Raw genomic sequence first — 13,963 nt, 5'->3', positions numbered from 1 at the left:
TCTTCTTTTTTTATTTTTTTTTGAGACAGAGCCTCAAGCTGTCACCTGGGTAGAGTTCTGTGGCATCACAGCGCACAGCAACCTCCAACGCCTGGGCTCAAGCGAGTCTTCTGCCTCAGCCTCCCAAGTAGCTGGGACTACAGGTGCCCGCCACAACGCCTGGCTATTTTTTTTTTTTTGGTTGCAGCCATCATTGTTGTTTGGCGGGCCCGGGCTGGATTCGAACCCGCCACCTTGGGTATACATGGCTGGTGCCTTAGCCACTTGAGCCACAGGCACCAAGCCAGAGAGCTTTTCAAAGATGAGGGTGCTCCCTTCAATGTCTTAGCAAAGGGAATATCCTGTGAGTCTTCTCACAGAATATAGTTGATAGATTACACATGATAATTACAATTTATCACGCAAAGCCTTTGGATTCCTCTTCCTTGTGATTCCAAGAAAGCTCTTACACCTCAATTCACTAACTACAGGTCACTATTAAGACCAAATTTCAGTCAACCAACCAAATAACCTCTTAGAGCCAAATTTGGGTACACAAGCTAACACATTATATCTGGAATCTCTAGTAAATATATACATATCAATGAATTTTGCCTTATCTAGTGTTCTGTTTTACCCTCATTGGTCTACACCCTTAGAATCCATTCTGCCATACTCCTTAGGTTTCTACCAACATCTTGCCATACTTTTGGTACGTAAGCTATATCCTTCTGAATCATAGTGGAATGTGGTGACATTTGACCCTAGTAAATGTGTAGTGGCAACAGGGTGGTTGTGGTCGATTTTCAGGGGAATAAGCATCCACTTTCAAGGCATTTGCCCCAGGTTTTCAGACAGAAGAAAGTTAGTCTCCTCAGACCCTGAACACCAAGCCACTTCTATTCACAAGAGAGACTCTGAATGAATTATGGGTTCAATAATGTCTGCTTCCTCTGAGTCCAGTCAGATTCACCATCTCAAATTTCTGGATCCTATTCTTTCTCAGTCAATGCCCTAGTTTTTCCATGAAAATTTGTATGAGACTATGACTTCAACTGTCATTAAAATTCAGCAAACCACACAATTGTGAATATGACTTTCAGCAATATCAACCTTGGGTCTACAATAAGCATCAGACTGTTTTAGGCTTTGAAGTGAGAGTTCATAGACCAGAGCTTGTCATTTTTTTTCCCCAATAATACAAATGTACTGAAAAGAATCCATTCTACACCACAGTCCTTCCTCCTTGCTATTACTGTCCCAGTAGTCAAGGATGGTGGCCATTTCAGTTCCTAAGGCATATGTTTCACTTGGCAGTTCACCACAACCCACCACATGTGACAGCTCCATTAACTGAGATGCCACTGCAGGCCATGGAGTACCAGCACCTCATTTCCAATTGGCAAGGATCCCAGTCCTGTGCTCAAGCCCAAGGGTGACCACATCAATCCCAAATATCCTATTTTTGTGAATCTGTCTCCTGAGATCACTAACACAAGTACCACTTGTTATATCAGTTAAGGTCCAAACAGGAGATAGAAACCACAATGGGAAAGTTTAATATAAGAATGCTTAAGAGGGCCAGGCACAGTAGCTTGCTCCTATAATCCCAGGACTCTGGGAAGCTGAGACAGGTGGATTGTCTGAGCCCACAGATTTGAGACCAGTGTGAGCAAGAGGGAGACCCTGTCTCTAAAAATAGTCAGGCATGGTGGTGGGGGCCTATAGTCCCAGTTACTTGGGAGGCTGAGGCAAGAAAATCACTTGAGCCAGACAGTTTGGGTTGCTGTGAGCTATGACGCCATGCCACTCAACCAAGAGTGACAAAGTGAGACTCTGTCTAAAAAAAAAAAAAGAAATTAATCAAGAAATTGATTAATAAAGAAATGAAATTATAGGGAAATGGCTAATGAAAGCTAAAGACATGTTAAAGAATATAGAAGTAGCAGATATAAAGATCAGCTACTATCCCTGGAGCTGAGATGGCACATCCAAAGAAGAATCCTCTCCCACCAGAGCTAAGATCCAAACTTCATTTGAAAGGCTTGGGAAAGAAGTCAGTGGCATGTCTCCCCAATGGGAGCTCTTAGAAATCTGGCCCCTCAGAAGTCAGGGGAAGTTGCTAATCGTGAAACACTGTTGCAACTAAGAACTGTGACAGTCTAATGCTGGAAAGAGATTTGCCAGTACATGGATCAGCACTGTAGAAGGTCATGCCATGACAGGAGTCATCAGAACCTTCATACTCAGTAGGAGTCTAGGGCTGGAAAAAGCTATACCAATACAAGAACCAAGTGCTTTCTGCATGTTAGAGAAAGTGGACTTGGTTAGAACACAATGGTGGAGAAAACCATAAGTACTGAACAAAGTTTGCTCTGCCAAAGTTCAGCATTAGGGAAAATCACGTGAAGATCAAGATTGGTGATGAGTGTGCAAAACATCCAAGTGTCAGGAGTCTACTTATTGTAAAAGCAGCATGTGGCCTATGGGTGGTTTTTTTTTTTTAACTTTATTTTATTTTATTTTTTATTTTTTTGTTGTTGCAGTTTGGCTGGGGCTGAATTTGAACTTACCACCCTCGGTATATGGGCTGACACCCTACTCACTGAGCCACAGGCACCACCTGGGATGGTTTTTTTTTTGTTTGTTTGTTTTGTTTTTGAGACAGAGTTTCACTTATTAACCCTTGGTAGAGTGCTGTAGTGTCACAGCTCACAGCAACCTCTAACTCTTTGGGCTTAGATGATTCTTTTGCCTTAGCCTCCCAAGTAGCTGGGACTACAGGCGCTCACTACAATGCCCGGCTATTTTTTTGTTGCAGTTGGCCGGGGCTGGGTTTGAACCCACCACCCTCGGTATATGGGGCCGGTGCCTTACCCACTGAGCCACAGGTGCCGCCCTTGTTTTTGTTTTTTTAGATAGAGTCTCACTCTGTCGCCCTGCTGGCTAGAGTGCTGTAGCATCATAGCTCACAGCAACCTCAAATTCTTGGGCTCAAGAGATCCTCTTACCTCAGCTTCCCAAATGACTGAGACTACGGGAGCCAGCCACAACACCCAGCTTTTTTTTTTTTTTTTTTTATTAGTAGAGACAGGATCTCGCTCTTGCTCAGGTTGGTCTTGAACTCCTGAGCTCAAGCAATTTTCTGATCTCAGCCTCCCAGAGTGTTAGGATTGCAGGTGTGTGCCTGGCCTGGCCTAGGGTATTTGGTGTCCACGCTGGAGGAAGTGGCAGACATAGCAAGATGGTTGCAAGTTGGAGGCTCTGAGCTTCCCAAGGACACCTCACTCTGGAAATGCAACTAGCCCAGAGAACCACTGGGCTTTCCCCCACAGACATAGTCACCTGCCAAACTGCAGCAAGAGCAAGAAAAAGGAAAACAGGAACACAACCAGGAACAGCGTCCCCTTCTTCTTACAGTGTCCCTCCAGCGCCCTCTACTGACAAAGTATAACATCATGCTCTGTGCAAGGAGAAAGTATAAGTAGTCCAGCTGGCTATCTCACAGCAGGTACTGGAGGGTGAATTTAGATCGGAGTCAATAAAGTGAAAACTGACATAGTGGCAGAATCCCCTTATAGACTTTCTGACCCAGAAACTTAGTGCCAATATGGTAGAAAAGGCTAAATGAAAGGCTCTGGAACTCCCCCCTCTCTACAAAAACAATAAGCCAGTAAAAATATGACATTCCTTGGGTAAAAAGAACTGAAAAAAGCAGGGATAGCGACACCTATCACTTGCCCATTTAACTCACCAGTGGCTTGTGCAGAAGTCAGATTGGTCTGGGAGAATGACTGGATCATCATAAACTTTATCACATGGCAACTCTAATTGCATGCTGTCCGAGATATAGTATCTTTCTTTCCTGAAGCAAATCAGTAAGACCCCTGACATTTGGTAAGAAACCATCAACCTGTTTTTTTCTCCATACCAAATACAACATCCACCAGAAGCAGTTTGCTAAAGGAGGTAAAGCTACTGTGCATCTCCAGGTTGCTCAAAATCGTGTCATTTCTGCTCTATCATAATACAGTTCACAGAGATCTTGACCATCTTGACATTACACTAAACATTATACTGGTCCACTATATATATATATATTTTATTTTTTGAGAAAGTCTCACTTTGTCACCCTTAGTAGAGTGCCATAGTATCATAGCTCACAGCATCCTCAAACTTTTGAGCTCAAGTGAGTCTCTTGCCTTAGCCTCCCTAGTAGTTGAGACTACAGGTACCTGCCACAACACCTGGCTATCTTTATTTTATTTAATTTTTTCAGTTTTTTTCGGCCAGGGCTGTGTTTGAACCCACCACCTCCGGTATATGGGGCCAATGCCCTACTCCTTGAGCCACAGGCGCTGCCCCAACACCTGGCTATTTTTAGATACAGGATCTCACTCTAGCTCAGGCTGGTCTCGAACTCATGAGCTTAGGCAATCCTCCTGCCTGGGCCTCTCACGTACCTGGGATTACAGGCACCCGCCACAACACCCAGCTATTTTTAGAGACAGGGTCTCACTCTTGCTCAGACTGTTTTCAAACTTATGAGCTCAGGCAATCCATCTGCCTGGGCCTCCCAGGGTGTTAGGATTACAGGCGTGAGCCACCACGCCTGGCTCTATTGTAATAATTATACAGATCTATATTTACTTGGTAGTGAGTGGCACCTCCAGAAAATGTGCAGTGAACAACTTGCACAACTATGAGCAGTGGCCCTGATCCAAGTAGACCCTGTGTTCTCAAATACACCCTCTACATTCTAACCACTTACTAATGCTAGCTATTGTTTACAGAGATTTTTTTTTCCCAGAGTCTTTCCGACATTCTTCACTGATTTATTTTTATCTGTTGATTATTTGAGGGAAATATAAAATGAAATGGCTATCAATTAGCTTAAATATTAATACTTAGGAAAAAAAGGCATTTTCACCAGTGGTCTAATCTAATCTGGTATTATTATTATTATTATTATTATTTAGACAGAGTCTCAAGCTGTTGCCCTGGGTAGAATACCCTGGCATCATAGCTCACAACAACCTCCATCTCTTGGGCTCAAGCGATCTTCTTGCCTCTGTTTTTCTATTTTTAGTAGAGATAGGGTCCTGCTTTTACTCAGGCTGGTCTCGAACTTGTGAGCTCAAGCAATCCACCTGCCTGGGCTTCCCAGAGTATAATCTGGTATTATTAAAAAAACAAATATCTAAGCTCCTCCAAGGAGAAAATTCTGAAGTGACAGGAATATTAAGGCAATAATAGCACACACTAATGTTACTGCGTATGTCTATATATGTGGACACAGATCAGATATACATCTGATCTACATGGATATCTGTATACTTACACACACACACACACACACACTTATATACATAAACTTGTTTAATCCACACAGGAAACCTCTGAGATAGAGCTTATTATCCCTACTATATAGATAAGAAAACTGAGGCTTGGTAATATTATTTCCCAAAGGTCATGGATAGGAAGAAGCTGAGTCAAGATTCAAACCTTTGCCATCCAATCCAAAGCCCACACTCCTAACCACTTTAGTGGAGATTAGTTGAGTGCCTGTGCCCTGAAGTGAGACCTTTGCTGTATGCCTCTTGAATAGAAGTCAAGGCTGTTCTATAGTGGAGCCAGTGGCCCATCCTGGGATAGGGAATAGCCCAGTCCTAGTTCTATTTGTGGGAAGGGCCTGAAGAGAAAAGTGTGGTAAGGTATTGTTTGTGTCTGAAAGAAGATAGCCGGTGGGACTTGGGGAGAAAGCCATGGAGGGAGGAAAAATAATAGGGCCCCATCTTGTTCCCCATTGTACTTCCAGTGTGCCTGGCACCATGTTGGTGCTCAGCTAGCACATGCTGAATGACTGAGTGACTACCTGGTCAGCCAGTTAGCATGCTCCTCTGTGTGCTCTGCCTCCCTGACGTCTGCTCTTGCTACCAACTCCTTCCCTTGTCAATAAACTAACTCATTTGAACTGGACATGTGAGCAGCCGCAGGCCCTATGATCCCTACTTTATCTTCTTAAAGTCCTCACAGGAACCCACCGCTAGATTATTTCATACCAAAATGTTTCTGGGTTGGAAAGAAATAACAACTTTCTTCTGTATTTTGTTTAATTACTTCATTTATTAGGCTATTTAACAAAAAAATTAAAATTATTTTTAAAATATATTATTTTTTGAGACAGAGTCTCACTCTGTCACCTGGAGTAGAGTGCTATGGCCTCAGCCTAGCTCACAGCAACCTCAAACACCTGGGTTCGAGGATTCCTTCTGCCTCAGCCTCCCTAGTAACTGGGACGACAGGCACCTACTACCATGCTCAGCTAATTTTTCTATTTTTAGGAGAGACAGGGTCTTGCTTTTGCTCAGGCTGGTCTCAAACTCCTGCGCTCAAGGGGCCCTACTGCCTTGCTCAGACTGCTAGGATCACAGGCATGAGCTACTTCGTCTGGCCAAATTTATTTGTTTAAGAGGAAATTTAGGCTTGATCACAAGTTTGACCAATTTAAGTATCTTAAATAATTTAAGATGCAAACAGAAATTCAACATGACTAGTTCTTTTAACTAGTTCATTTGCCCTAAGGATACACAAATATTATGCTTAATATTTGTAAATTATAGCATGTATTAAAGCCCTGCTATCGATACTGGTTACGAAAGTTCTAAAGCCATGGGCTTAATTTTTTTCTCATCCTTTTTTTTTAATATCATTTTGCCCCAGTGAAGTCATCTTATTCTTATTTTCACACCTCTCTGAGGTTCCAATTTTTATACCTTTCTAGGGTTTCCGTAATTCTACCTGTTATTATTTTTAAACCTTCCTGAAGCGTTTATAATCCTTCTACACCCAAAAGAAAAAAGAAACTGTTTCAGAATAAACTGAGATTACGGGTTCTGGACAGAGACATGGTATTAGGTTGCACCATTTAAGAATTCAAAACTGAGTGGCCGTCATTAGCCCTAGCACCATTTTATGGAAAATATTTTCTTTTTATCATGTGATGCTTTTAGCTTTCTTTCTCTATCTTTTCTGGTTGTACTTTAAAAAAAATAATAATAAGGTCTCACTCTGTTGCCCAGGCTGGAATACAGTGGCATCATCACAGCTCACAACAACCTCAACCTCCTAGGCTCAAGCAATCCTCCCAAGTAGCTAGGATTACAGACACATGCCGCCTGGTTAATTGTTCTTATTTTTTGTAGAGGTAGTGGTCTCACTAGGTTGCTCAGACTTGCTGTGAACTCCTGGTCTCCAAAGATCAAAGCAGTGGGATAGGCCAGAGCCACCATGTTTAGCCCTGCTGGCATTATTATAACCTACTTATTCCATTATTAATTAATAATTGGACAGGTCATCAGGGTTGCACACATACCCTTCCTTGCCCCTCCCCCATTAGAGAGTTTCAAATTTGGCTGAACATTAGAATCTGGGGACTTTTTAATTTTTTTTGAGACAGAGCCTCAAGCTATTACCCTAGGTAGAGTGCTGTGGCATCACAGTTCACAGCAACCTCCAACTCCTGGGCTTAAGCAATTCTCTTGCCTCAGCCTCCTTAGTAGCTGGGACTACAGGTACCCACCACAACACCCAGCTATTTTTTGGTTGTAGTTGTCATTGTTGTTTGACAGGCCTAGGCTGGATTCGAACCCACCAGCTCTGGTATATGTGGCTGGCACTTTAGCTGCTTGAGCTATAGGCACCATTCCAGAATCTGGATTTTTTGTTTTAAATCATGGTCAAATACACAAAATCTGCCATCTTAATCATTCCTAAGTATACAGTTCAGTGGCACTAAGTACATTTACATCGTTGTGAACCATCAGCACCATCCATCTCCAGGACTCTTTTTTCATCTTGCAGAATGGAAACTATACACATTAAATAATAACTCCCATTCTCTCCTCCCCACAGGCCCTGGCAACCTCCATTCCATTTTCTCTCTCTATGAATTTGACTACTCTAGCTACCTCATATAAGTAGAATCATACAGTATTTGTCCTTTTGTAACTGGCTTATTTCACTTAACATAATGTATTCCAGGTTCATCCATCTAACATGGGTCAGAATTCCCTTCTTATTCAAGATTGAATAATATTCCACTCTATGGGTTTGGCGTCTGTAGCTCAGCAGTTAGGGCACTGACCACATACACCGGGGCTGGCAGGTTCGTACCTGGCCTGGGCCTGCCAAACAATAATGACAACTACAACAATAAAATAGCTGGGTGTTGTGGGTGCCTATAGTTCCAGCTACTTGGAAAGCTAACAAAAGAATCCTTAAGCCCAAGACTTTGAGGTTGCTGTGAGCTGTGACAGCACAGCACTCTACTGAGGGTGACATAGTGAAACTCTGTCTCAAAAAGAAAAAAATTAGTTTTCATTAGGACACATAGCTAATTCATCATCTCAGAACAAAATATGCAATCTCCTTCCACCTGGTTACTTTATGTGTTCATTAATACTGTCCAGTCATGGAAGTGCCTTGCTCTTCCTAGAGTTTCTGGACTTCATTCCATGAGTTCTATTCTTTCCTCCTTACACAGATAGAAATAGGTTTACATTTATTCCTTATAGAGGAAAATGAGAAAAAACAAAATACTCACATGTTAACACACTTCTACTTACAGCAATTATCAAAATTATACATATCTTGTTATCTTTCTTAGTACAATTGCCTTTTTGAAAATTCTATCTTAATTTTCCACTTTTAACTTCAGCATAGTGGTTATTATATACTATTTTAGGTGCTGAAATTGTTACAACTCAGACAGTGGTGGTCCATTTAATTACATCTTTGTCTTTATACTACTATGCCAATATCCTTGAAAATATCCTTGCTTTCTGGTATCAACAGTATCCAGTAGATCCATCCTAGGTTTTCTGTCTCAAGAAATGGAATCAGCTACCTTTCAAGCACTCCTAATGGTAACCACTAATCTACACCAACATCTGGTCATTAGGGAACGTATATGAGCGTTTGAAATGGAGTAAAGTACTAGATCTTGCTCAGTGACAGAGTCAGAAAAGTTTTCCTGAAAGGTCTTTCCAATTTAACATATCACTGATATGCCCTGCCTTCCTGATGGTCTGTGAATCCACCCACCACACTGACAGGACCTTTGAGGCCTCTGTTATCATCATCTTCATCGTATCATTGAATAAACTCAGAGTGCAAGAAGTTATATAACTTGCAAGTAAGTGTGAGATCTGGGATTCAAATCCAGCACTAATTTCAGAAATCGAAATTAACTGCCTCTGTCTATTGCCAAAAGTACAGAACTTAGTCATTTGCAAAAGACTTTCCATCAGCTTGTCCCACTTAGGACTCCCAAAGTAGAGTCTTCCTCCCTGTCGGTGAGGTGAGAAGATGAAACATTGCCTACATTCTTTTTCTCTCCCTACAGGATTCGGGAGTGAGAATGACAAGGCGAGCACTCCAGGAGAAGGGCCTGAAGACAGAGCCCCTCCGAAGGCTCCTTCCCAGGAGAGGCCTCCGGACAAATGCCCGGCCCAGTTCCACAGGGCCGGATACTAGAGCTCCCGGGGGAGGAAGCAAGGCACCGAGGGCACCCAGGACGAGCCCCCAGGGTAAGGGGAGGTGAGCAGGCTCCCCAGGGAAGATGAGGCCCTTAGGCCTCCCTTGGCCGCCCCAAGATCCAGCCACTTACCTGTGCCCTGAGGGTGGAAAGAGCTTCCCAGCTCAACACCCACCGCGGTACCATCGGGGCGAGTAGCCCCCACCTGTCCGGAACCTAAGGTCACAGCACCCATCCTGTTGGCCCCGGCTCCCGCACGCGAGCGGGCCCAGGGGCGCAGAGTGTGGAAGGGCTTGGGCAGCGCTCAGACCACACCCGCGCCCGAGGCTGCCCTGCCTCGAGGCCTCGCAGCACCTCGCGTGCCTGGAGCGGGCATCTCCGGCCGCCAGTCTGCCTGCTCACGCGCCCCCCGCGGCCACCGCCAACCGGCCCGAGTGTGCGCGCCGTGAGTCCGCGCGGGAGAGGGGCCCAGTCCCGCCAGCTCAGGCGACTGGGTCACACCGCCAGGGGCGGTGTCAACGCCTCCTGCCACCCCGCGGGCCGCCCACGCACGGCCGAGAGCCGGCACAGAGATCCTGGCACCGCAGCCACCCCTGCAAGGTCTGGGGGTGCTGGGCCTGGTGGCGGGGTGGCCTCTGGCTCCAGAGGACGTGCAGCAGGAGCTTCGGTGCCAGCTTGGCCAGTCAACTTGGGAAACGACGTGGACGAGTGGCCTTTCAGCCAGGCACCTGCCTTGCATCTCGGACCGTGTGGAGGAGCGGGGACTACTGGCGTTGCCATGAGCTGGCCTCACCTACCTGGAAAATCCCTGCCTGGAGAAGCTCAGGGCCAACAGGCCATTGGAGTGGTTCCAAGAGCTTTCACCAAGCTCTTAACTTCCTGACCTCACTGTTGGGCTGGTGCTAGGAAATAATAACGCCTCCCATTTACTGAGGGTCTGTGCCAGGCTTGTGATTGATGTCATTTAATCCTCACAACATCCCTGTGACATGGTCTCATTTATCTGCATAAATTTATCTGCATAACCTCTGAGAGGTTAAAGAACCTGCCTAAAGTCACATAACCCAGCATTCAGACCCAGGTCTGCCTATCTGACTCCACGACCCACCCTGCTATGCAGCTTCTCTTGCTGGGCCATGGTCGGGTTAAGACCGTGGGTTTGACAGGGCCTCCATTTCTGGAGCATTCATTTTTCTCAGTGGTAAATTTTATAGAACACTTTTTACACTATGGTGAGAAGACACTCCCTGGGATGAAAGTTAACATTTGTCCTAGTGACTGAGATGAAATTTGATGTGACACAGAAATTTTCTGCATAAAGCCAATCAGTGCTTCATGCTCAGCCCATGGATCCCTGAAGTGACCTCTTCTCAGGCCTCTCTAGGGTGATGTGGCAGAAGGAAGCTCTGCTGTCGAACCTGTGCGCAGCTTCAGGGAGGCCAAGAAAAATCACCTCTTTCTATATGCCACCTACCAGTTGCTATTTCCTCTGGGTTAAGGTTTCCAAATTCCCAACAGATACTAACCTTTAGGAATTGGGAATGAAAAATTGGAATTCCTGAGATCATGTTATTCTATTTTTCATAACTTTTTTTTTTTTTGAGGCAGAGTCTCACTCTGTTGCCTCATCTAGAGTGCTATGGTGGCAGCCTAGTTCCTAGCAGCCTCAAACTCTTGGGTTGAAGTGATCCTCCTGCCTCAACCTCCTGAGTAGCTGAGACTACAGGCACCTGTCATGACACCCAGCTATTTTTTTCTATTTTTAGTAGAGACAGGGTCTTGCTCTTGCTCAGGCTGATCTTGAACCCTGAATTCAAGAATCCTCCTGCCTTGGCCTTCTATTTTTTGTTTGTTTGTTTGTTTGTTTGTTTGTTTTGCACAAATAGGAAATACCCATTTAGTGTAGCACTACAGCCTATAGGCCATAGCAAATATTCAATAACTAGAAAGTGCCAGAGCACATTATTGGGGAGTATTTGGATAATGAGATTTTTATTTTATTTAATTTTTGAGACAGAGTCATGCTTTGTTGCCTAGGCTAGAGTGCCGTGGCATAATCATAGCTCACAGCAACCTCAAATTCTTGGGCTCAAGTGATCCTTTTGCCCCAGCCTCCCAAGTAGCTGAAACTATAAGTGTTTGCTACCATGCCAGGCTAATTTTTCTATTTTTAGTAAAGACAAGGTCTTGCTCTTGCTCAGGCTGGTCTTGAACTCATGAGCCCAATGCTTCCACCACTTTGCCCTCCCAGAGTGTTAGGATTATAGGTATGAGCCAAAGCACCTGGCCTCCTCTATCTTTCATCTTAGCATCAGTGGATTCCTTCAAACCAGGAATGCCTCTGTGTTGACTGTTAAACATTAATTCTCACAAGAAAATTCTAATACTTTTTTTTTATCTTCCCAGATTCTTGAGTGATTTATTTTGGGATTCAGAGAAACATGCAAATTTCCTGAAAAATGACAGGAAGGATTTCCTGCATGGAAACACTACTCTGGGTTGAGCAGAATTGTCAAAGCAAGTCTGCTACAGAAATTTGACCTGGTATATTGTCAAGCTCAGTCACTGACATTTCTGGGGCTCCTAGCTCTGGGTCCTAGCTCTGCCAGTTCCTGGTTATGAGATCTCGGGCAAGTCTTTACTTCTCTGAGTTTCAATTTAATGGGTAGAGTAATTCTAGGTAGTAATATACTTGCTTTGTGAGGCAATGTTGTAGAATGGGAGTCAGTCTGAGGTTCACATCCTGGCTCCTTTACTCACTACCTCATTGGTTTGAGGCAAGTTCTAGACACTTGATTTTTCTCTTCTGTAAAATGGGGACACTGAGTCTATTTCATAGGGTTTTGGTGAGTTTAAAAGCAATCACATGTGAAAGTGCTGAACACAGAGTACAGTACATTGTAAATGCTTAATAAGTGTGGACCAGGATAGTTATTATCTGCTGTATCTACCTCACAGGGCAGTTGTGAGGATGAAATGGGGGTCATGTTGGGGAAGTGCTGTCTAAGCTGTGAAATGATAGCCACATACTTCTCTTTCCTTCAGAGATGGGATAGTCAGAAGCTACGGGCAGATTATCAGTGGTATCTCCAAGTATGGGGCCTGAGTATAGTGACTTATATCCACAGAAGGTAGCTGTGTTAAGGAGGCAATGTCATCATGATTAGATGAAAAACAGGGTGCAAAATGCTGTTAGATGAGGGTTAATTGCAATCAAGTGGGCAAACTCTGGCATGGTATGACTTGGGGCACACTTGGAGACAGGCAGAAAGCTGATTTTCAGAAAGGCTTTGGAGGAAGGATGATGTTAAATGGAACCTGCCCAGTATATATGTATATTTTTTAGAGACAGAGTCTTACTTTATTGCTCTCTATAGAGTGCTGTGGTGTCACACAGCTCACAGCGACCTCCAACTCCCGGGCTTAAGGCGATTCTCTTGCCTCAGCCTCCTGAGTAGCTGGGACTACAGGCACCCGCCACAATGCCCAGCTATCTTTTTGTTGCAGTTTGGCTGGGGCTGGGTTTGAACCCACCACCCTTGGTATATCGGGCCAGTGTCCTACCAGCTGAGCCACAGGCGCCACCCCTATTTTTTTTTTAAGCGAAAGCAAGATAATTTACTGAGAAGAAAGGAGAGAGGAAAGTCTCCTGCACAGTGGAGGGGGTCCCAGGTGGGTGCCCCCACTATATGTTTTTAAATAAGGATCAAATCAGAGGAAGGGGACATGTAACAACAGGGGGTTAGGGAAGGTCTCTGTCTCTAGTCTGAAACTGTTCTTGTGAAAGGCTGAACTTAGGAAACATTCCCATTAGCAGAAACAAGTGCACCCTCTCCTACTTTGAGTGTACAGATGATGTCATTCATTGCCTACACTGAAGGCCAAACATGGTTCCAAAAGCCTTGCAAAGATGGTCTTGTGTGACCCTGACAGCAGCCCATCAAGTGCATGCTAGCACCATTCCCATTTTGCAGAAGAGGGCTTGGTGTCCAGGAGAGTTAAGTCCATTGCCCGGGGTAGTGTTTTTCAACCTTTCTAATCTCATGGCACACTTGAACCTATAGTTAAACTTCTGGGAAACACTTAAATTACATTGATTTTTAAAAGGAAAGTAAAAAAATATACCTACTGTGCTTTGAACTTCTTTGAAACATAATTTAATTAATGATCTTTAAAAATTTTTGAGGCAGATCAGTGTGCCACGGCAAACTGGTTGAAAATCTCTGGCCTAAGGTCACATAGCTTATATATTGTGGAGTCAAGATTCAGACTGAGTCCAAGCCCTTAAGCCCCACCAGGCTGCTGCAACCTATCAGGTGCCAGATTGCTGATCTTGAATGAGGAAGAAGAAAATCCAAAAATGTGAGTTTTTAGTGCCTAAGTGTCCTCCTCTCTAGCCTTTGGTACCAATGTTTTCTCTCTCCTGATAGTACTCCTTCTTCTCTG

At 44.2% G+C, this 13,963-nt stretch overlaps 1 protein-coding gene across 1 annotated transcript in view; it reads left to right on the top strand.

The window, feature by feature from the left end:
* Positions 1-9,583, top strand: part of BCL7C (BCL tumor suppressor 7C) — a 44,617-nt gene extending 35,034 nt beyond the window's left edge. Inside the window, exon 6 of the mRNA XM_012808847.1 lies at positions 9,386-9,583. Coding sequence (XP_012664301.1) covers positions 9,386-9,583 — 198 coding nt within the window. The remainder of the gene's footprint in view (positions 1-9,385) is intronic.
* The last annotated feature ends 4,380 nt before the right edge of the window (positions 9,584-13,963 follow it).

Source organism: Otolemur garnettii, unplaced genomic scaffold (genome assembly GCF_000181295.1).
Source record: "Otolemur garnettii isolate 467f Iridium unplaced genomic scaffold, OtoGar3 scaffold00096, whole genome shotgun sequence".
Lineage (NCBI taxonomy): Eukaryota > Metazoa > Chordata > Mammalia > Primates > Galagidae > Otolemur > Otolemur garnettii.
The sequence above is the reverse complement of the archived record's forward strand: the minus strand, read 5'-3'. Positions and strand labels throughout refer to the sequence as shown.